This window comes from Rhinatrema bivittatum, chromosome 12, assembly GCF_901001135.1.
Source record: "Rhinatrema bivittatum chromosome 12, aRhiBiv1.1, whole genome shotgun sequence".
Classification (NCBI taxonomy): domain Eukaryota; kingdom Metazoa; phylum Chordata; class Amphibia; order Gymnophiona; family Rhinatrematidae; genus Rhinatrema; species Rhinatrema bivittatum.
Genome location: NC_042626.1, coordinates 51,937,010 through 51,961,498, shown reverse-complemented (window position 1 = coordinate 51,961,498; position 24,489 = coordinate 51,937,010). Strand labels below are relative to the sequence as shown.

General features: G+C 46.0%; 1 protein-coding gene across 1 annotated transcript in view; it reads right to left on the bottom strand.

The window, feature by feature from the left end:
* WNK4 (WNK lysine deficient protein kinase 4) overlaps nucleotides 1–24,489 on the bottom strand; it is a 185,154-nt gene that overhangs the window by 18,700 nt on the left and 141,965 nt on the right. The window contains exons 8-15 of the mRNA XM_029572443.1: nucleotides 24,093–24,447; nucleotides 11,232–11,374; nucleotides 10,260–10,336; nucleotides 9,434–9,575; nucleotides 6,885–7,001; nucleotides 5,355–5,528; nucleotides 3,120–3,174; nucleotides 672–833 (exon numbers count right to left, since the gene is read on the bottom strand). Of these exons, the coding sequence (XP_029428303.1) occupies nucleotides 672–833; nucleotides 3,120–3,174; nucleotides 5,355–5,528; nucleotides 6,885–7,001; nucleotides 9,434–9,575; nucleotides 10,260–10,336; nucleotides 11,232–11,374; nucleotides 24,093–24,447 (1,225 nt within the window). The remainder of the gene's footprint in view (nucleotides 1–671; nucleotides 834–3,119; nucleotides 3,175–5,354; nucleotides 5,529–6,884; nucleotides 7,002–9,433; nucleotides 9,576–10,259; nucleotides 10,337–11,231; nucleotides 11,375–24,092; nucleotides 24,448–24,489) is intronic.

Below are 24,489 nucleotides of genomic sequence, written 5' to 3'. Positions count from 1 at the left end.
TAACACTTGGTGGCTGGATTTAGAGTCCATGACACAAGGTTCTGGAAGGAACTCTGCTAATACAGCGACCTGACTAGAAACAGTATGTGGGTGGTGGGAAGAGTTCAAAGTAGGTAATGACCTAGTGGATAGTGTCATCTTTCTCGGTTCAAGGATAGACAGAAATGGGGGATGCACCGAAGAAACCTGAGTGTTAGGAAGAACGACAATGTTATGCCTGAACAACTTAAGAGACATTACAGAAGTTTTGGGGAAAAGTAAAGGAAGAATAGTAAAATCCCAGAAGCAACCGAGGGATGTGAAAGCAGGGTATGATGAAAGAGAGAGAAAAAGAAGGCATTGGAAATGTCAGATGCATTGGTCAAGATGGACAGCAAGGAGCTCTTGTGAAGCCTTTGCTGCTAAAACAGAAACTGACATTACTTGAACTAGTAATGTGGGCAAACAATGGACTAGAGAAGTCAGTTGTGGTTGGTAAAGTAGAAGGAAACAGTAAAAGAGGAGAGGTAGATGGATGAGATCAAGGTAGCAACTAACATGTCTCTGTAACAACTTTGAGAAACAATTGGTGATAGATCATCCATTGAGACAGTCAGTCCCACTGGATCATCAGGCGTCAACATCAACTTGATAGTACTTGACTATAGCAACAAGGGCTGATGGTACATTACCCAGTGATATCGCTGGAGAGTGGGGCTGGAACCCGAATGGCTGCAGCAGGGGCGAGGAATCGTTGACATTGAAGACTTCATTCTCCGAGATGGAACTGGTGTGACCGAGCTGCACAGGGGACAGGACACCCTGGCTGGGACTTGGGCTGGTGCACGTTAATTCTACGAAGCAAAACAAAGAGAAGCACGGAAGTCAGAAGCTGGATATATATGCGAGAGCCCAAAGAATGCCACTGCATCCCCTTTAATAAGTAGAACCAGATCTTTGAACGAGGTGGAACGGATGATTTCCTAGACGTGTCTACTTTAGCTACAGAATGAAAAAAAAAAAAACATACTCACACATATGCTTTACATTTTGCCAATACTGTGCAATAAGTGATATAAATCTTATGCACTGTTATTTTTCTTTCCTACCAAACTTCCAAGAGACAATTCAATGAGCTACTTCCTACTCTGGAAGCCCTGTAGGCTGACAAGAGTCTGGATTTTGAAGCCATGACATCATCATGCCATACTGGGGTCCTATTACATTTTCTCTCTTGCATGTCTCGTCAAATGTGACATCACTTCATATCTTAAAGAATTCATAAAAATAACTGCTGGGTTTTCTGCAGGCTGTAACAGCTTTCATTGGACCAACATGAACATTTTCTAAAGCTTTTGTTGTGCACGGCCTTTCCAGATCACCACATCCAAAGAAGGGTCCTAATGTGTTCTGGAAAGGCCATGATCATCACAGTCTTTGGATAGATGGTTTCTTTTTCTGGTTCTGAGGTTTCTCTCTGCTCTTTTGGACCGCCCTCTCAATTGGAAACAGCCCCTTGTTGGACTGTGGTGCCATGAGCGTTCATTCATAACTACCCAGGGTTCTTCCCGTGCTTTATATCCCATACCCCCAGCTCAGTCCAGCCACTGAAGTGACACAAGAGGCCACAGACTGCGGCTCCCTCAGGAACTCACTACACGTTCACTCCGAGTCTGGCCACCAGGTGTCACTGTTGTGCACACACAACATTTATGTGCATTAAAAAAAGGAAGGGGCCAGAGGTGATCGAGGGTGCAGTAAAACTTTAGCCGATGTACACAGACATTCAGTGCTATCCAGCTAAAATTATGTGCACAAGTCTGGTCGGGGAAAAAATGCAGCTTTACCCAACTTATTTGGATAAAGTTGCACAAATAACTTTAGCTGGAAAACTTATCCAATCGCTGGACTATTGAATATGGGGTGGACAGTGGATTTGGGGGGGGGGGGGGGGGGGGGTGTCCATGATCACAGGAGGAGCCCTGGTGCATGGCCCCTGGCTGAGAATTGTTGCAGCAATGATTGGGCTGGGGCGAGTTTGGAAGAGATATAAAAAATGGGTGACAATCCCCAGGAAATTGCAAATGAAGGGATTCCAGCCCTGGCTCCAAATGACCTGGAAGCCCAATTGTCAGCCCCCACACCCAAAGGAAAAAAAAAATCATGGCCAGAAGCAGGAAAAGCATCAACATCCCCACAGGCTTAAATGATTTGAGCTGTAACATTTCTATTTGCCACAGCAGAACTGTGACCATGACTGGTGCTCCTGGACACTTTTTAAAACCACCTCAGGATAAAACAGAGGGCCACGGCTTCCACTTGCAAAAACACGACGGCCGCAATTCTTCCTCCCCTGCGTGTGGCTCGGTTTTATTTCCGTGAGAAAAAAAAAACCCATAAAAAAAAAAAAACCACCACCACACAAAGAAAAGCCACACTGGGGCCTGAACACAGCAAGGCAATAACTGGGGGATATCAGCAGTCTTCACATGGCCACGCCAGGTTCTTTTCTTTTTATTTTATGTTTTTGAATCTATCTCAAGTCTTTTTTTTTTTCCAGAACGTAGAAGAAATAGATATAAATTCATGTACAAGACTATTTTTAATTTATTAGGCCCAGGTTCAAAACAAGCCACAATTCAAAATTTACCAAGGCTGAAATAGATGCCAAAATCCGGTCAGCAGGTTCTGCATTCAGGCCCATGTTTCTGGATTTACATCGTGAATATTCACGAGATACATCTGCATGCACTTGATTCCAGAACCAGGCTGAGTTACACGGTCCGGCTGGCCTGGAGCAAGGACCCAGCGTTCACCATGCCTGCAAAAGTGTTTGGCAGCACCAGGGACAGGCTGATCCAGTCCTGCTTTTGCCCCAGGGCAAGTTGGGCGCTGTAGTTTCTCCTTTATCTCACGGTAAATCAAAACTACAAGTCCATGCATGCACTGGGGCTGGATCAGCCAATCCTGAAATAAACAACACAGCCATTTATTTGATAACCCTAGCGAGCATAATTTATTTATTCAATATGTGGAACTGTCCCTGTCCAAAGAGTCTTGGGGTCATGAGCGCTGTCACCCGCCTGGAGCCAGAGAACACGAGACACTGGCAAATCCCCGGCACCTTTACTAGCACGTACCGCTGAGAGAGGATGAGGAGAAGGAGCGAGCAAAGTCCTGCAGCTGGAGGTCTGCCTGGAAATCAAGAACACAGCCATTACTGGCAGGAACTCCTGAATGCAGCGAGCGCCCTTTGCACTGAAAGCTGTGGGGGAGGGGGATGGCAGGAAGGGAGGGTGCCGTACAGCAGGGTGGTACGTCCTGCGGAGGGACGGCCTGCAGGAAGCCTGGTGGGCTAGAGGTAAACAGGTTCCCTTGGCAGTGTCTTCAACAGTTCTGTTTGTTTTCATGAATGTGACTTTGGCAGCAGGAGCCTTCTACACAGGACGTCCAACGGCTCTGTGGGCAGTGGTCAGTCAGAGCAATTGGAGGTCAATTCTGAAAAGGATTACGAGCCTAACCTGGGAACTCAGATCCCTAAATTGGCCCTTACGAAAATTTAGTAGGGCCAATTCCCTAAATGTAGGCCCCTAATTTCACAGGGGCTCTTAAAAAGTGGGCAGCTACAGGGTGAAGTTAAGGCAGGGCTTGGCACTGCTATTCAGCGCCTGCTTTGGCACCTTACATCTAGGCAACTGAAGAGCAGCTCTCAACTTAGGGTAAACTTATCCAGCTAACCCGGGCGCAGATGCCCAACCATCTTAAAGCTGACTGGATACGTTTATTCGGCTCTGCAAGATGGCCGGAGTTATCCTGCTAACCTAACTCCGTCCAGAACGCTCCTACTGTATCGGGCTAATGAGTTCAGCCGGACAAGTGCCCAAAATATTCCAAAGTCGGCATTTAGCCAGATAACTCACAAATGCCACTGAATATTTATTTATATATAAACATTTGATAATCTGCCTTAGTCCAAATCAATCTCAGGGTGCATTTACAACAAATTGGATGAAGAGAAGCATTAGGTACAGTTTACAATCAGAACCAGAAATTACAATTAGAGAAGCACTGGGAACCAGAATAACTCGGACTCCCCAGTGTGTCCTTTTTTTTTTTTTAATATCGACCTCTTAATCTTTTCTTTTGGCACCACATAACCAGGCCTAAGGGTGCAGCAGGGCGGATCATGTCTGGTCTTGGAGGGAGTGGGGGGTCAGCCAGAAAAGGGGTCTGATTTCCTAATATCCTTCCACACAATCAATCTAACACCCAGGAGAATTTCCGGAACTTTGATTACTCTGAAAGCCAGAATTGTTTGTGGCCCTCGAGGCTCGGAGCTGAAGAATCCCACACAAGAATTTTCAGGCTTTTGCACCCCCCCGCCCCCCCCCCGTGCAACCCCTGGCCTAAGGAATGCATTTCTGAAGACAACACCCACTAATGGGCCGATACAGTAAAAATCGCGGGAGAGCGGCTCTGGCATGTGCACAGGCCACTCTCCTGTGCGCGCGATTCAGTAAATAAAAATATTCAAATTAGGGCCCGCGGTAAAAAGAGGCGCTAGGGACACTAGCGCATCCCTAGCGCCTCTTTTTTGACAGGAGCGGCGGCTGTCAGTGGGTTTGACAGCCGACGCTCAATTTTGTTGGCGTCGGTTCTCAAACCCGCTACAGCCACGGGTTCGGAAACCAGATGCTGGCAAAATTGAGCGTCCGGTTTTCAACCCGCAAGCCGCAGGCCGATTTAAAATTTATTTTTTTTTAATTTTTAATTATTTTTAACTTTTGGGACCTCCGACTTAATATCGCCATGATATTAAGTCGGAGGGTGCATAGAAAAGCAGTTTTTACTGCTTTTCTGTGTACTTTCCCTGCGCCAGCAGAAATTAACGCCAGCCTTTGGGCAGGCGCTAATTTCTGAAAGTAAAATGTGCGGCTTGGCTGCACATTTTACTTACTGAATCGCGCGGGAATAACTAATAGGGCCATCAACATGCATTTGCATGTTGCGGGCGCTATTAGTTTCGGGGGGGTTGGACGCGCGTTTTCGACGCGCTATTACTGAATAAGGGGTAAAGCTAGCGCGTCGAAAACGCGCGTCCAAACGCGGGTTAACAGTGCGCTCCGCCGGAGCGCTCTGTACTGTATCGGCCTGTAAGGAAGGCTCTAACCTAGAGGTGTGTAGTGGGGGAATCCCTTACTGAGCAGGGCCCCAAAACCATGCATTATTCTTTTAAGAAGAAACACTGCACAATGGGGGAAGCACTGCAAAAAAAAATAGAAAAGAAATCAAAGCTTGGCGCATCTTTGTGCTAAGGGCATCCATTAACAATAAGCGGCAAGGCTGGGGGCAGATGTGCCCTGTATCTCTCTGACCTGTATGCTGGGCGGCACGGAGGCACTGGGCGGAGTCGTGTCCTGTGGGCCTCTCTCCGCTGCTCTCTCCCCGCGGGCGTCTTTCCTCAGCAGGGTCTCCACTCTGTGAATGATATCCCGAATCCTAGTGGTAAAACTCTCCCGCTCCGACGGCAGAATGAACTCGTTATTTACCTAGAAGAATCCAGACGGCTTAGAACGTCTGCCCGACAGAGACAAGGGGAGCACGGGAGGTGGGGGAGGAATTCTAGAGGGGAGAGGAGATGGCTTTGAACAGCATTGGAAGGGCGACTGCTAAGTGGGTTTTCTTCAAAATTGAATTAAACTCCTCATGCCCTTCATGGAACGTTAACACACAACCGTCACCTCTACTGGGTAAGAGGCACAGTGTGGACTGGGAAAGGGGCAGATATTTTGCACGCATTGTGAAGATGCCCAGGGAGAAAAAAAAAAACTGCGACTTCCGCAGGTAAAAAGCACTTTACCCAAGTAAACTCGTCTCCCCTAAAATTCTGCCCACCCTCCACCCTGACTAAAAATCCCGTGCTGTGCTTTTCATCGCACGGAGAGGAGAGGCACATTTCGCGTGAGGGGGGGGGAGGGGCGGGGCATGGGGGAAGGTGCATTCGCAGATCGCGCTTGTCCACTCTCCGCATGCGTGCAGTCCCGCCAAAATCTATCCCCATGCCAAAAAAACCAAAAAACCCCTCGTGCAGGTGACCGCACATGCCTCCCGCCCACGGCGCGATCATAAGAGAAGGTGCGCACGCCTGCCCAATGCGGAGAGTTTGAGAATTAGTCTCCCCTCCCCCAACCCTTGCACTCTGAAGGAACATCTGGGCACAGAAAAGAGGGAGAAATCATTATTGCCCATTGGAACACAATGAAGAAAGAGACATTTTAGGAAGGAGAAAATGAAGCAAATTAAAAGGCACACTTCTAGCCAAATAAAACAAGCACCCTGTCGCCCTAAAGAGGAGATGGTCGGCAACCTTGTTAACCCCCCAGTTATGAAAAAACATCAGGGACACCCCCCCCCCCCATTTCTGTACTTTGGGGAGAAGGTGTGAACCTAGGGGTAGAGCGCAGAATTACCCCACCCCGTTCTTAACACTATAATGCTTCAGAAATGTGAATGCAGCCACCTCTGGGGTGGATGGTTTTGGTGCACGCAAACTGTTGCACAGTTCTTAAGGAAGGGGGCGAACCAATGTCATTAGTATTATTATGACAGCTGGACCAGCTGAGGCACAGAGAGGATAAAGCAATCGTCCGAAGGTCACACCAAGAGAAGAGCAGGGACTCGCCATCGCCTCTCAGCACCTCTGACCTGTCCATCTCCGCTGTCAGAACCTGACCATGCTGCTGCCTCCCCACATCATAGAAACTATTACCAAACAGAGTGTGTACGTACTGTGTATGGTGAATACACAGGTGTAGAAAGGAGGTTTATTCTCTGGCATAATAAACAGAGCAAAGCCCTTACAAAGAAAGAGGCTCTCACAGTATTCAGTGGCCACCAATACGCACCATAACAGCTGCAATGTCATCAGGATTATCCCCGTCCAGGTCAAATTTAAAGGTCACCATTTTACTGTTGAAAGTCTGCAGCTGGCACTCCACCACTCTGTCACTTTTATCTGAAATCTGAACAGAGCAAACTTACTTCAGACGCAAAGAAAAAAAATAATAGCAGCCTTTTCCTTTCCACGGCATGTTTCGTTACGTTGCGTACACAAGAAGACTGGCCTTGGCTCGGACGCTACACTGCCTTTCTCGGTGGCAGAAGGATTTGGCCCCACTTCCCGGAGGGAATGCTTCAGGACAGCAGCGCCGGGATGTGATGCCGCACGTTTTCCCCAGCCCCCCGGGTCTGGACAGGCAAAAAACGCGTTGGCCGTTCCACATGGTTCCCGGATGGCGTCTCATTTTGAGTGCCGAGATCAGGCTCAGATATTCTCAGTAAGGTATTCACGTGGATTTCCCTGCCTCTTCTGCTCAACCCAACAAGAAGGCGGCTCTTCTGGGCGGGTGGGTAGATGGGGGCTCCCCTAATGAAGGGATGTTCTCTCCGGAGCAGAGAAGGTTTTTGGGCCTTAATCCAAAAAGGACTTTTCCCCACTCTGTGCATGGGAACTCACATGCGCTCAGTTCCTGCATTTTATTTTACATTTAATGGGTCCACGTGTGCAAGCAGTTCCTCTCATCTCGTGTCTACAGGGGGGGAAATACTTTGGCGCTAGAAATGTGCGCATTTTTCAAAAACAGTTCTGGACAATCCACAAATGTCCCCCAAAAAACTTGAAGTATCACCATGTTTTTGGGTTTTCCCACCAGTTGCATAAGTTCAAATATCCAAGCTGAGTTCTGCATTTAATCCTCTGAATGTTTGTGATGAGGCAGTTTTTAAAGCTGCCAAGGATATTTTATCTCCCTTTTTGGCAATTATATTTACCAAATCTCTTTTGTTCCTGCAGCTTTAAAGAAGGCTTCAGTCAAACCTTTTTTTTAAAAAAAAAACCTGGCCTCGAGCGTGGTATTCTATCTAACTAGAGACCTATCTCTTCTTTGCCTTTTTTGGCTACGTTGTTAGAGTCTATTGTAGTTTCCCAGCTCTCCGAATACCTAATATCTATAAGGCCCCAATCTGTAAGCTTTTATCGAGCCTCACGGATGCCTATAAGATATATGCAGACGACATTAAGTTTCTGAACCGGGTTCAATCGTCTGGGGCTTCCTGCAATTCTGTCTTAGCAGTATTCAGAAGTGGCTGCTTTACAATAAGTTAGCACTAAATATGACGAAAACTGATTGCGTTTTGTTGCAAAAACCCTCTGCTAAACTGAAGGTTTCATCAGTTACCATTGAGGGCCTCAGTTTCCCTTTTTGCTCTAGTATTAGAAATTTAGATGTTTTTGGCTGACTCTCAACTTCCTTTTCAACGCTATATAAAATCTGCTATCCGCTCTGGATTTTTCAAACTGAAGAGCTTTGTCTGGTCTTAAGCCCACATTAGAAGATGATGATTTCCGCATGGTAGCTCAAGCTTCCATTCTTCCACGATTAGATTTCTGTAATATCATTTATTTAGGTTCTCCTTCTTCCACTTTGCGTCCTGTTCAGCTAAAGCAAAACTCTGCTGCTATACTTATTACTGGAAGTAAGCACAGAGATCCCATTCCTCCTATCTTAGCTAGCTTACAACGCACACAACATAAAACTGCAATGTTAGCATTTAAATTGATTTCATCTGACAAACCTCCATGGGCAAGTGCTCTACTCAGACTTTCCTGTCCAACACGGGCCTTGCGTTCTCACCAGAGAGGGTTGCTGGATGTCCCCTCGCTGCATCAGGCCTGTTTGGCTCTTACCAGAGAAAGCTTCTTCTCTGTTGCTGCTCCAGTGTTTTGGAAATCATTACCAGAGGAAATCAGGCAATTAGACAGTGTAAAAACCTTTAAGTCAATGCTGAAGCCCTTCCTCTTTAAACAGGCTTTTTTTTTGTGAGGCATTGATGTCCCCCGGGATTTTATTAAGTTCGTTTAGCTGTATCAGAGTTGTTTTTTTATTTACTTATTTATCTCCTGTCAATCCATCAAGCCAGTAGCCTTTAGGTAATGCTATCAGAGACATGCATGTCTTTTAATTTGATTTTATTTGAATGTATTTTTTTATCAGTAAAGGGCGTCTATGTTAAATTCTGCGTTATATTTTCCTGTTTTTATATTATGCTGATTTTCTGTTATTTATCATGTTCTATTATGTATATCATCTAGTGCATCCTTAGGCGATTACGAAATTTGAATAAAGATAAGATAGTTTGACCTTGAGGGGTGGGGGAAGGGATTTTTTTGGGCTCTGTGCCTCCAGCCCGCACCTTCAGAAATTGCTGTTTGGAAAATCTGAAACGCCTGGCATCAGATGGGCAGAGTCCACTTTGGATGTTTCCCAGATTGACCCAAGGGGAAGATCTGATTTCTGTGCCGTGTGTGAACCTGACAAGCCATTCCCCCCACCCCCTCAGTATTTCTGGCCTGCATGGGGGCAGTCTCTTGGCTATGGGCCAATGGCGCTCTTACATTGATAATCCGAAGCCTGGACCGCCCCCTGCGCCGAAGAATTTTCCCAGAGGTGCGCTTGGCTACAGGTTTCACGCTACGCTCTCCGGGGGACACTCCGTCATAGCCGTCGCTGAGCCCAGAGGTGACATCTGAAGCATAACTGAGGAAAAAAAGAGAGAGAGAGAGAGAGAGAGAGAGAGGGGAAAAGAGAATGAGCCAGGGATCCACACCAGAGGAGCAAGATAGGCAAACACAAGATGGGTGCTTCAGCAGAGAGGCGAGATTCCTCTCTCATTTTCACATTCTCAGAGATTCTCCAGTTTTATTATCGTAAGAGATTGTCCCACGGTTCCATTAAGACAGAGAGAGAGACAGACAGTCAGACAGCTGCAGGAGAGACTGCATATAAATCCGTAATAAAATGATACTGATTCTACTCATCGACTCTCTGTGATGCTCGCGCCACTCATCAAGAACTGTAATGAAAACGGGACGCTCCATTATTTTATTTTTTTATTTATTTAATACATTTATATACTGTTTCACCAAGTACTAGAGACGACCGAAGCGGTTTACAATATATTCAAAAGAAAAATTAAAATAACGTAAATTTAGAGAAATAAAATAAAATGAAATAAAACTGAAGTGAGAAACAAAAGCAAAAAGTTACATTAAAACATCATGATCAATATCCAACAAAAATAAAATAAAAATAAGCATAACTTTAACATTAAATTATAAATGAAAAACTAAAACAAAAACAATTTCCAGAACTTATTTGATTATGTTATGTTATGTTATTATGTTATGTTATTATATTAGCGCACAGGGGCTGCCAATTTACCTGTCAACCGGCGACGACAGCTCACTGGTTGGTCCAGAGGAAGACAGACGCTCCGGCCGCAGGCTGACAGCAAGACCCTGAGGAAAAGGCAAATCGAGGGGGGCTCAGATCAGAGCAGCACGCCAGGTCACCCGATCCTTTCTAAGAACAATCAGCTCTCGATGGGGGGGGACTTGGTAGCTGCCCTGCATGTCCTTTCACCCTCCCCCGCTCCCCCCTGTGCCCGTTGCCCCAGCTCACTGACATTCTGCCTCGCTTTCGGACGGGAAAACGGTGTCAGAACTTGGGCACGCCATGCCTGACCTAAAGGTGAAGCAGGCCACGGAAAGGTGTCCGACAGTGGATGATGGGCTGCAACCCTAAGCAGGAGAGGGAGAACAGTCAGCCCCCTGCCAGGTTACATTCCTGGGTCAAAGGATGAGTCTAAAGAAAGAAGTCGTGGTACCCAAGCTCGAGGCCACAGAGGTCCCCTTCTCTGGACACGTCACACGCCCCCCCTCATCTTGTTTATGGTTCTATGTATCGCCTACAGGCAAGTTTACGTTCTTTGTAAACCGGTTTGATTTGTATCTAATGCAAGAAGATCGGTATATAAAAACTAAAAATAAATAAATCTTCTGCTGCTGGTCCTTTCAAAGGTATCGAAACCCACCGAGACAAATCCAAAGCACCCCCTGCATCCCACCCCCCCACCCCCATTTTCCACCTGCTAGAACGCTGCCCATTGCTTAGGTTTATGGCAAATTGCTGACATTCGTTGGGGGTACCATGCGGAATCAGAAGGGGGTCACGTTTTCCCGCCGCTACAGGGTGAGAAGCGGGGATACTGCCCACTCCGGGACCGCATGCGCCATCATAGGGTCTGAGGTCCAAGCGGGAAAGGGCTGGAAACCACCTGGGGGGGGGGGGGGGGAGGGGTCCTATTTGGGCGCGGGCGCTGGACAGGCAGTGACTCACAAAATATTAACTTACAGAGGAGGGCAAGGGGGTTTCAGGTTGAGTGCTGGCTGGGCTGTAGGGGTCCTCCAGCGAGACGCTGCTGGAGTTCCTCTGAGAAACATCGGGAGAGTCCACAAACCCCGAAGAGCTCACATACTCGTCGGTCTCACAGTCAGCTGAAACGGTAGAGGAAGAAAGAGAGCACACTCTTTACATACACGTCTTGTCCCTCTGCCAGTGACAGCGTTCTGGGGTTTACTTAGCGCTTCTCTTCTCTGTCTATCTGCATTGACTCGTACTCCGTCAAGTAAGGACATATTTGGGGGTTTTGTGACTCAACGAACCATCAACCAGCTTCCCCACCCTTTCTTTTCTACTCCCATGACAAACCAGTCTGGCCACAGTGCTTGTGGTTCACAGAGGTTGCACGGGGGAAGGAGCTGGGGGGGGGATTGGCAACTCGAACCTGTTGCTGGCTATGAACTCAAGGAATGAGGGGGAGGGGGGGGGGAACTCGTCTACTGCTTCCCTTGACATCCACAAGGGAGGAAAGGGAAAGCAACCATAAGTCCAAAACGCTGAAACGTTTTGCCGGTCAGGGGCTGACCTCGCAGGCATTATGTGCATGCTCTGGAAGCTGTGCCGTACGGCCGATGAAAGAGTCTGAAGCAAGACCAAACATCTCTGCCTTCGGTTTCTGATGAAGGATCTGCTGTAATCTAGATCTGAACGCTCACAGAACAAAAAGGGGCCCTGAGGCCCCAGTGAAATGGATCCCCTGAGCTCGTTAGTTTGCATTAAGAGAGGAGAGTCAGCTGACATCAAGCTGTTCTGTGTCAGCAGCTGAGGCCGCACTGCCTTGCCCCTGAATTGTAACTGTTTAATCTCTTGAAACAGTTATCAGCCACTCAAGAATGATGCAGTCGGTGTGAAATCTGGTTTCATGCAGATGGCAAACCGGCGACGGGACCAACTACTGACCGGTGCCATCTCATACGTCATCTAACCCACGTGCTTCTAAGCTTTACCAGCAAAGGGCGAGCACAAGGAGCTTAAGTGACGTGCTCAAGGTCATGCAGAGGGAGCTGGACACCACCACCGGTCTTAATCTATACTGAGCTTTCTTGACTCTTTCTGGAATCTAATGCGACTTTCTGTGTTCATATATTTTTATTTAATTCACAAGAAATGTTCTTTACACTATTTCTATTGCGTGAGAGCATAACATTAAGTGTCCCAGTGGCCAGAGAAGCCAGGGTTCAAATTCCACTCTCTCCACTGACATTCAATGTGACCTTGGGTGAGTCACTTAATTTCCCATTGCCTCAGGTATCCTCTTAGCTTGTAAGCTCTTTGGGGAAGGAACTCATTGTACCTGAATAGTTACCAGCACTGCACAGCGCTTATATATATCCAGTCGTGCAATAAAAATGATAAGTCGTATTATTATTACAAACATTTTGCCTAGAGATAGAGAATGGGAAAATTCCCTTTAGTACATCTGGCCTGTGTCAGCTGGGGAGGATACTACTCCCCTATCCAAAGGCACAACAACAAAGGCTGCAATTATAGCATCCAGGATACAGAATGAGCTACAGGTTTCCGGATTTCCAAAACCTTTTATATCTACTATATTTTCCAGCTGCAAAAGCTTCATGTTTGTGCACTAAGCATCCTATCCTTCCAGGGCTTCAGGACGAGATTTATGGTCAAGGACAGTAAAATATCTTATCAACTTCTTATTACAGGCAGAAATATTTTCCATCATTGCAATCGATACCAAAGAATAATTTGTGGAAATTAAGATCAATAAAGAAAAAAGAAATAAGGTGAAGCTTTTATATCGGACTAACTTCATACGCGTATATTTCTTGACCTTATGTTTTTTTTTAGCTTCTTGGAGTTTATTTCCATGCATTCAAGAGGCCTAGCATGGCATCCACACTACTTTATCCAAGTAACAAATCTGAAATGAATACTCGGTATCTCCTTATGAACTACGTCTACTTGCAGTCACGGACTTCAATGTTTGCTTGACGTACTGCCCCCCTGGTCTTCTCACACATATTTCACCTTTGTTTGAATTCATTTTCACTCAGAATGTTGACCTCTCTAAAACCATAATTCTTGGTGATTTTAACCTTCATATGGATGCCATTCCTCTTTCTACAACTGGAGAACTCCTACTCAACACGATGCAAACCGGTGGTTGGCAGCAGATCGTCTCTGATCCCACCCACCGTGCGGGTCACATCCTCGATTTAATTTGATTTCCTTTTTCTCCTGCTAACATTCAGATTTCACCAATCCTCTGGTCAGGCCACTTTTTGGTTCATGCTATTTTATATCTCAAATTTCCCCCAGTAGTGGAAAGAACTGAAATGTGGATAATCATTAAACGCGGTCATATTGACTCAGCTGTATTTATAGAAAAGCTAATGGTCTTGACTATCTCACTGAACATTGGCATGATGTAGTCACACAAGTTGCTGACGACTTAGCTCCTTTAAGGTCATGGTATCCTAAGTGCTCCAAATCCACCTTAATGAAACAAAAACTTGTTCATTGTAGATCTGAAATTCGATGGTGTGAGAAGCCTTTATCTGAGAACCTTGCAACCTATAAACAGACCAAATGGTCCATCTTGTCTGCCCAGCATGTTTCCTATGGTAGCTACTGCCGCTCCGTGCAAGTTACCCCATGTTTCTGTTAAGGGTAGTAACTGCCGCTCCGTGCAGGTTACCCCATGTTTCTGTTAAGGGTAGTAACTGCCGCTCCGTGCAGGTTACCCCATGTTTCTGTTAAGGATAGTAACTGCCGCTCCGTGCAGGTTACCCCATGTTTCTGTTAAGGGTAGTAACTGCCACTCCATGCAGGTTACCCCATGTTTCTGTTAAGGGTAGTAACTGCTACTCTGAGCAGTTTACCCCCAAGCCTTATATATTAACAAAGCAACGTTTTTACTGGGTGGTGGGCCTTCTTGAAAATTCAAACAATGCTGCTTGATGTGCTTTGCTTTTGAACTTGGCCGCGGAAGCAGTCCTGTGCTTTTTCTCTTATGTCTGAGTATCAGTACCCCAGACCTTAAAAGTCGGGTCCCGTGTTGGTTCTCCTCTAAATCCAATTCCCCTTTTCCCCCCCATCCTGTCAGAGCAGAGAACGATGTCAAAGCGGCGAGCAGTTGCGTCAAAAGCATCAAAGCTTATTGGTTAAGGGTAGTAATCCCCATGCCTAGTGTTAAGGATAGTAACCACAACTAAGCAGGTTACCCCCATGCACCCTTTTCTTCTTTGCTTAATGATTATCACTTAGCTGTTAATTCTGCGAGGCATCTACACATGAATGGCTGACTCATGAAATCAGGTAACAACTCTTGTGAATTTTTTAATATTGTTAAATCTTTTATTCAGTCTTCTTATACAGGTTCACCCTCTATTGAGTTGGGGATTTTTGATACCCCAGCTGCAGCTTTTGTCTCATTTTTTGAAAATAAAATGTAATCATTGTGTAATTTTTTTCCAGTTGCCCATCCAACTCCAATATCACTGAATCCTGCTGTTCCTTGTGGCACAGTTTTGCCGAAAATTATTTGGCTGACATTGTTCAATTTATCAAGCTATCGTCCCATCTTATCACCAACTTTTCCTTCTAAACTAATTGAGTCTGCCATCCTGAAATAGTTAATCCAGTTTCTTGATGGTGTAATGGGCTCAGTCTTCTCCTGGTTTTCCTCCTACCTCACAGGTTGCTCTCAACAGATCAGATTCAATGGTTCAATTTCATCTTGGGTCTCTATCACTTCGAGATTCCCTCAGGAATCTGCACGACCTGCTGCTCTGCTTTATGTCTATTTAACTCCTTTCTGTTGGCTTCTTGGGAAACTTGGTGTCTCCTATAAATTGTACTATTATTCTTCCCTCTCTATTCACCCTGGTCTGCTACAATTCACTTTGCAACTATCTGTCTTCAAAACATACGCTGCTGGCTCTCTGCTAATCAGCTCTCTTTACATCTCCGTAAAACCAATATCCTTATTCTGGGACCTCAGCCCCCATTCACTATTCCTGATTCTGTTCAAGTTTTAGGTGTCGCTATTCCAATCTCTTCTTCACTTCGCGACTTGGGTGATATTCTGGATGCTAATCTTTTTATAATTCCACAGATTAAATCAGTTGTGAAAAGCTCTTTTTATACAAGTTACAGCGCTGCGTACATCAAGTAGCGCGACAGAAGTGATAAGTATTAGTAATAAGTACCCGTGGCCTTTAGCTGTATTTAGAGGAGGGCAGGGACTAGTTTAGGTCAGAGGGGGGAGGGAGGAAACCAATGTGCCCAGATTGCATTTTCAACTTTGCGCGTCATTTCTTTTGGGGTGGAGGGGAAACATTACGCAGAAAAAGCAGCTGCGGACGTCTGCAGGTGCTTTGTGCCCGCAGCAAATTCTGAAGCTAGAAGTGCGTGCGCACTGTCACTTTATATTTTTTATTGATGCAGTTTTATATATATACATAAACCAAGAAGGAAAGAGAATTTGACAATTATAGAGAAATGCAAAAGAAAAAAAATATTAGAAATCGTAGTCACGGTCAAATACAATCCAAGTCCGCTAGAAGGGGATCTAGACACAATTCAAGGAAAATATAATTAAATACAATCAAGAATACGTATCACCTACGGAGACAGCTATATACTATTGGCGGACTCAATCCTGTCTATCTAGAAGTATTCAGGTAACTAAAGAAGGAAGAGAAGATTTTTCTAACGGTATCTTTTAAGATAAGAAAAGAGATAACTGTGCTGGCTGAAAAAATATAAATGAGTCACCCGCATATTTAATGCAACATTTACAGGGAAATTTCAAAAAGAAAAGTGCCCCCAATTGCACAACTCTAGGTCTCATATTTAAGAATTGTTGCCTCTTTTTCTGTTTAGCTACATCTGGAAAGATTCTAACCTTACAATTTAGGAAAGCCTCTGAACGATGTCTGAAGAATAGACATAAAACCCAATCCCTGTCAGGTTCTAGAAGAAAAGACACGATCACAGTTGCAGGAAGAACCCCTCACTATAAGACATTTCTAACACAGCAGATAACTTGTCCAAATCCACCGCTGGCATGGCAGGCCAGTGAGCCGTATTACAATTTGGGTTTGTAATACACCCTAAAAATAAGAGAGAGAACTTGTTCCAGAATCTTGAGCATCTCTAAAAAATATTTTTCCACCATGTCCTTTTGGCGTTATCACTGGACTTTTAGGAAAGTTAATGAGTCTCAAGTTTTTCTCTCTCAGAAGGTTTTCCAAATTTTCCTTTTTATATAACAATTTATTTTCCTTAATAACAGTCTGTGGCAGTCTTACTGGCTCAACTTCCCGTTTAATAGATTCAGAACTGGTGTCAGAATTAGCTGCGCACTGTGGCTTTAAAACTCAGGGCAAGGCGCACGGGGAAAACGTACCCGCAAGCTTTGTCCAAAAACGCGTAGGGCAGCAAATTGTCCCTGTGTCATTACAGAAACACACGTTCCTTAGCTTCCATCTAGTAGGATTTTCAAAGAACAAATAAGATTATTTCCCAATTGTTTCATGATCATGGCATGTGGATTTAACCATCTCCTTTTGAATGCTTCCTTTTTTTAAGGTATGAAAGGTTGGGGGGGTTTTTTGTTGGGTTTTTTTTTTTTTTAAATCCTTCCTGTAATTTCGAGATCTGAAATAACCTTTGGCATAAAACCTGCTGCGGCTTTTGCCAAAACTGCTGCATTTCTTTGAAAGAGGCACATGAGCCAATTCACTGGACTCGCTGATTTCCCCCCCCTGATTTCGGCGCACTGGTTATCACTCAGGATATGAAGCCTCGCTGGGCAGTGGGAATCCGATTTTATGAGACACCAGGCATAAAACGTGAAACTTAGAAGGAAGAGACACATGGGTGACAACAGTCAGAAATTAGGACTTCCAAGGACAGTGCCTGTGATGTGCAGGGGTGTGAGGAACAGGTTTAGTCAGTCCTGCTTCATTTCTTTTTTTTTTTGACACTCGTTTCTCTTGCATTGTAGTCCCTGCAGTGCTGACTGACTGCAGACAGAAGAAGCAAGAACTTACAAATCCCACAATGCAGCAGGACAGGAGCCTGGAATCCTTGCACCACGTTCCTGGAAGTGCCACTGCGATTGCTCCCTTGCCCTAGGTCCAAAGACACAGCCTAGAACAGCAACGGACTTTAAGAGAGCACAAAAAGGTTCTTGGTTGCAAGTATCCTACTTAAGTTGTTCATCCTCAAGTTTTGGGGTTGCCAGAATGAACGGCAAAGTGAGAAATAAGCAATGTTAGAAGTCCTAGCGGAAACACAGGGCAGCCACGCAGCTGAACCTGTCTGGCAGGCTGCGAACACAGCGATAATCAGAAGTCCTTGCAGAAACGCAGGGAACCTTACACAGCAGGGTCTGTCCAGCAGGCTACTCAAGGGGACCTAGCAAGTCATGGCAATGCTGGTATTGCTTCACTATTTAAATTATTGCAAAGCTTTCTGAGAGACATGAGCAGGGACGGGTGCTAAGCATGAACTAAGTGGGGGTGGGAATCGTCTGTATTCATCTGCCCAAAATAGTGAAATGCAAATGAGGAAGCCAACAATAACTGTCCTAGATAAGGAGAGAGATCTTACAAGCTGTCACACTATGGGGCTGGCAGCTGGGATGTATCCTCAGCAGTGTGGACAGGGATAACTGGGCAGATCGGATGGGTTGCTTGGTCTTTGTCTGCCATCATCTGCCATGCTGTTGTTTATTTATTTATATGGCTCTTAAGCCAGGGCCCGAAGTGGCTTACAAAATAACACATACAAAATTCAGGACAAACACACAGATAAGATCCATACCATGATGTTAGCAATGCTCATTCAAAACAGTTTCATTAAACAGTTCATGTGGAAGCTATAAAGCTGACTAGAAGGCAAGCTCAAAGTAAAAGGTCTTCACCATCTCCTTAAAGTTTTTATGGCATTCCATTTACTGGAGTTCTTCAGGAAGAGCATTCCAGAGATTTGGGACAGCGACAGAGAAGGCCCGGCCTCTAGTATCTGCTAGTTTGGCATGTCGCACGGCTGGTATGTCCAACACGCCTCTTTGAGCTGAGCGCAATGCTCTGCCAGGGTTGTAGATTCAAAGCAAGGCATTAGTCAACTTATATACGAGCACAACGGTCATAAATTTAATGCGCCATTTGTACAGGAAGCCAATAACGATCGTAAAATGCCAGTGAAATGTGGCTCCTTACGCTGCGGCATGAGATTGATTGGGCAGCAGCATTCTATAGCAATTGTAGGACCTCAATACCAGTTAATAGAGCTCCCAAGTAAGTTAACATTACAGTAGTCGATTGTTGGAAAAATCAAGGCCTGCACAACTGTTTGAAAATCACTTGAAAATAATAATGGCTTGATACAACCAAGCAACCGCAGTTTGTAAAATCTAGCTTTTACTGCAGATTTAATTTGCGGAACCATCGATAATTTGGAGTCAATAATGGCTTCAAAACTTCTGGCCTGAGGAAGGATCTTAATCTGTCATCATATTTAAGAGCTGGAGAGGTAGAGATTGTCTCTCTATTTTGAATTACCTCAGTCTTATTTTTAGATAAATTAAGTGCCAGTTTATTGTGAATTAACCAACACTTAATAGAATTCACACGTAACACAATGGAGGCAGTCGTGTCGGGATAAAGAATTGTATGAAATCAGCATACAGATGGAAGTCCCCCAAAGAGGCCAGCCAAAAGCTTGCAGATGGGTGTCAAATAAATATTAAATATTAAAGCCGAGAGCACTGACCCCTGAGGGACACTCATCTGCATGCAAGGCCAGTCAGAAGAGACATCTCCAACCACGACCTTTTGCCACCTGCCTTTCAGGTAAGAATGGAACCATTTGAGCACAACTCTGGTAATGTCAACTTCCCTAAGCCAGTAAAGAAGGATTTTATGATCAACTGTGTCGAATCCTGAAAAAATATCCAGCATGACAAGATCATATGAATGGCCATTGTCAAGACCTCTTCTCAGGGAATCAAGAAGGGAGAGCAGAAGAATCTCTGTGAATCTGATGAAGGCTTTCCAAAATCCAAACTGAAATTGGTGAAAACCTGATGTTGATTTACGTAATCGGAAAGTTGCTTGACACAACTGCCTCCATTGCATGCAGGGATCCATAATTCTGATATTCTCAGGGAAATCAATGGGAAACATCAGAACTTCAGATCCCTGAATGGAATAAGGGTTAAACAAGGACTGGATCAGCCTTTTCGACTGACCTGGGATGAGGCAGCTACCCTAAGTGGCGCACAGATAAAAGCAATGGCATGCGGCAAGAAACATAACCGCTTGGCTCCTGTATCTATGTCAGGATCCGAGGGGCCTTCGTGAATTAGACGCATGATGCCCTCAGGACGGGAAAAGTCTGCCAGAACAGGATGTTCACCTGGATCATGACGTTAGGATTCAAAGTTTTCTGGTCTACAAATACAAATAAATGAATAAATACCCCACGAACGTCCTAAGTCTGAGCTCCAGGTCTCTGTCCCAGTCCTGGATGTAGTGCCACGATGGGACCACGGAGGGCTTCCAGCTCAGCGGCAAAACCTACCATTAAACTCATCTTCAGCAAACATTTGTCCAAACAGGTACAGAGCAGGGTGGCATAATGCTATGCTGCTGGTTTCTTCTTGTTGAAACAACTTAAACATTTCTGTGATGTATCTTGTAAAAGTTTGCACTCCATCTTACTTTACCCATATATCTTGCTTTTCTTGCTGTAGCTCTGAGATTCCAGCTACAATCTCTAAATTCTAAGTCAATATTTAAGATTCCTTGTGGCCAAGGGTTTCATCTTGAGCTGTGAGAGGAAATAGGAGGTCTTTTCGAATTTTTGAGACACAGTAATGAATATATTGGACTTCCTCAATTATGTGTGTGAATGTGTCTTAAGGGCGAGTGATCAGACTCTAAGCTGTATATTATGGGCAAGATGACCTATTAGGCTCCACATCCAAGAGACAAGCCCTGCCAGTCCTGGCTTTTCCTATCAGTGATTGTAAGGACATCTATCTCTCGCCTTTTTTGACAAAACAGAAATTCCATGTCATCCAGCTACACCAGTCCAGGCAGCACGTATAGGATGTTTCCCCCTACCAGCAGACGGAGGCAGAGAACACTGTTTTTGCCAGTGTGACATCATTGTCACTACTTAGGGGTGGTACAGCTCCAGAAAATTCCAGTATTTTCTGCCTCCAGCAGATAGTAGGACCTTGTGGTGCAGCTGGTCGTTGGTGGATCTCAAGTCTTATCAGACTCTGGGCCAGGCCACTGGCTCCGGCCAGCAGTACATGCGCTCTTGGACAGCTCCCAGTCCCAGAAGGGACTCAGTAGAGCTTTGGGGTAGGGGGAAGTGAGGTTCTCCTTAAAAAAAAAAAAAAGCGAGCCAGTAGTTGAAGTCTACTGAGGAAGTTCCTCTGGCCTCCTTAAACGCAGACCGTGACGGCAAATGTGGACCACAAGGGCCATCTCAATGTCTGCCCAGTTTCCATCCTGTTGCAATGGCACAGACCGCAGGTGATCTCCGGCTTTCCCATCACTGCTTTGCAACTCAGGATCCCCTGTGCCTGTCCCAGGCTCTCTTGTGTTTGTGCTGACCTCTGCCATTTCCTCTTGGAGGCCGTTCCATGCATCCACCCTTGCCTTCGTGAAGAAATGCCTTCTAACGTTCTGCCTGAGTTTAGCCACTTTGAGCCGCACATCAAAACATAAATGGAACTGGCCCGGCCTATCCCTGCTTGCATCACTGGGGATCCGAGGAGTCAGGGTGGGGATGCAGAAGGAGGCAGGTGATAAAGATGATCAGCATCTTCATCACCTCTTTATCAAGAAGGAACTCAGTTGGTGGGTGGGAGATGGCCAGTGCAGGGGCATGTGCAGATGGGTTTGAGCAGTGCTTGGCAGTACATGCAAGGGTTAACCCTAAGGGGTTCTTGGAGGCAGTGCTGATGTGTTACACTATAATCATGACTGCATTGCTTGTACTTGGGATGCTAGTTTCTCTTCGAGCAGATTATCCATGGGGATTTCTAAGTTTCAGTTCAGGGTCTTGCTGTTTGTTCACCGAAACCCAAGATCAAAGCCCCACTCCCCCCGCTCTGCAACCATCTCATGTTTCAGTCTGTACACCACATTTTTTCCTTCAATAACAAATTTAACAATGCAATCGTTGCCTGCAGAGAGGATGAAGCTGAAAACCGCAGGACAGTTCCAAATCTCAGCATGGCACGTCTTCCCGCGGAGCAGCCTCTGGAGAGATTCAAACAAACCTCTGGCAAACTTATTATTTCTAAAATCATGTTTATTTACAGAGGGAGCGGCACTGACAGAACAACAGTGGGGAATGTGGCAAGAGACACCAGCCAGGAAGGACTCGGGCCAGGCCTGAAAGCCCATTCACCTTATCCCTTAAACAAATTCGCTGAACACATCAGGAGGGAGAGCTCCATGCCACGTCAACAAAATACTGATTTCTGCCTTCAAATCAAAACCCACAACATGACCCCTGATGGAGATAGCGTGTGCCAGGAGTCATGGCCCTTCCTCACAATAATCATCAGGCCAAGATGTGGCAAGATGTCTGAACAATTGTGGGAATGCGAACGATGGGGTCAATTTTCAAACCTTCTGACTAGGTGCAAAGGCCTTGTCACCCCAAAGAAAAGATTGCTTATGAACAGAAAAACACAAGCAATATGTAAAAACAATAAAACACTCCATCAATAAACAGAGTATTACAAATAAAAAAACCGAGCGCCGAAAACGTTCAGGCAATGCCCTGCAAACCCCAGAAATTACGTGGCGGGAATTCGGCTAGACCCCTGAAAGCCACCAGCCCCGTGATGGAAACAAGAAGGCTTTTACCCTTTTCCGGAAGGCCAAAGAATTTACTTTCTACCTGGCCTCCACAGGTGCTACGAAGTTGGAGCTGTTTCAAGGTGAGAGACACATTGCACGGGATCACTGGGATGTGTCTGCCCAGAGACCTCGAAGAAAGAAGGGAGCTGCGTGCTCGCAGCCAAGGCAGCAAGTCAAGTGTTCTGCATGGATACCCAGCTAATCTTATTCTGAATGTGAGGGGGGGTTTTTTTGTTGCCAAGCCCTGGAAGGAGGGACGTGCACAAAAGACACGATTACATCATTCAGTCTGCGAGTCACCTTCCCGAACTGAAAAACCTATCTTACTGCGATTAACTGCTGCAACCTGTAAAAGATTTTTTTTGTTTTTTTGTTTGAGGAATTGTCTTGTTTCGTGGTTGCAGCCCTTTTTATATATCCCGCGTTGTCACTCAGTTGATTGAATACATAGACAGTCCTTGGGCACACAGGGCCTTGTAATGATGTGGCCACCAGTAAGGTTTTGGAGCTGTGCCCTCTATGGAAAGGACTCTTACAGAGCCCGTCTCAGTGACCCTTGGGGGTTACTGGACCAGATAATAATTTTAATTTATATAAGCTTCTTTTACCCACAGCTGATACCAGTGCACCAGAAATTCCTCTGAGGTGTAAAGTTTGCCCGCTGCCTTTCTGTGCCCGATCCGTACCTTGACCAGAACAATGTTACTATCAGTAGTATCATTACCCAGTTTCTCAAACTCTAGAGCGAGTTCAAATGACTCATCTTAAACAGGGCACAGGACTTGCACTCTGAGCCTGGGAAGCTGCTCCACCCACTGGCTCACAGCAGCCATGTGGCCCCATGGATCGGGGGAAGCTAAGCCTGCCAGTTCCCATCCCCAGCCCTGCTCCTGCGGCCAGGGAGGGCTGGGGATTAAGAATGTGAAAGGCCGTGTTCACAGATGCCAGGGCGGCTGGTGTCGCTCTCTCCAAACTACCAGCTCACGGGCTTCATTCAGCACACCGGAGCGGTGTCACAGCAAAGAGATTTCAAACTCTTTTGGTTTCAGAGTGGGGAAAGAGAGGTTTTCCCTTCACCAGGACCACTTCCTTTTGGATCGTATGAAGTTGCCCTGTTGCGCACAGCAGTAACGTCTGCAATAGACTACAGACTTAAAAATATTCACCTTCCCTTCAATCCCTCCTAGCCTCTTCAGCTTGCTTACCTGGGCAAGTGTTCCCTGTTCCCAAGATGGGTGCTCCCTGCAGAGCACGCACGCTATCAGCCTGCTTCGCCCACCATGGCAACCGCTGGCATCGCCGACTCCTGAAGAACTGCTGGCATGAGCCCTTCTCAGCATGACCTGGCTCCCCAATCCACCTGGATTTATACACTAAACCACCTGGAAAATGTGAGCTGAAGAGCAGCTCCCTCAGGTTTCCAGATGGCTCCAGGTCATATACAACTGACTGACAGTCCTGGTTTTACCCCATAAGCACGTAGATTTGATTTCCCTAAGACAGGAAGGGCCTACAGCTCCTTGCATCCAGTAACGCAAAACTGGGACTGGTTCCCGCTAGTTTTAGATGACCTGGAGCCATCTGGGACACCTCTACAGCTTCTCTGCAGTACTGTAGATGTCATGTGAAAAACAAAATTGCAAAAGCCAAACAAGATGACTGATGTGTAATCCTGATGCCAGATAAGGTACATTTTCAATCTAGGAGATGATCAGATTGGGAAGATCTCCTCACCATGGGCCCTTCTTATGTAGGGTGACCTTATAGATCCAGGGGGACAGGTTGAGCCTGTCCTCGTTTTGCCCCAATAGATGCAGGGAAATGTAGTTCTGATTTCCCAGATGATGTCTCCAAGTTAAACAGAAGTACACCCCCCGCATGTCCCCTTGACATGGATCTACATGGTCATGCTCCTGTTACGATACCTAGAGACAAGCCACGTGCTTACAGGTTGCCGAGGAGTAGCTGGTGTGCCTGAAGGGGAAGTGCTGATGCTGATCTGCCTCCGGCTCTTCCGGTTCCGAAGGGAACGTGCCACTGAACATGGAGTCTGCCGAGCTAGGGGTGGCGGGGATGGACTGCCCCAAAGGTGAGGTTTCACTAGTGGGCGGGCTCTGCCCCTGGGGGGACCGCAGCTCTTCCAGGAGTTTCCAGATGTTCTGCTGCTTTTCCTCCTCTTTCTTCTTCAGCTCCTCCCGGGCACGCCTTAGCTTCTCCCGTTTCCGCTTGATGGCCACCACCCGGTCCCGGATAGTCTTCGCCACCAGTTTGTAGTCTGCGTCATAGATGAAGCCCAGCACCACCTGCAAAGACAGACCCAGGCAAGTTATTTCTGAGATAGGACC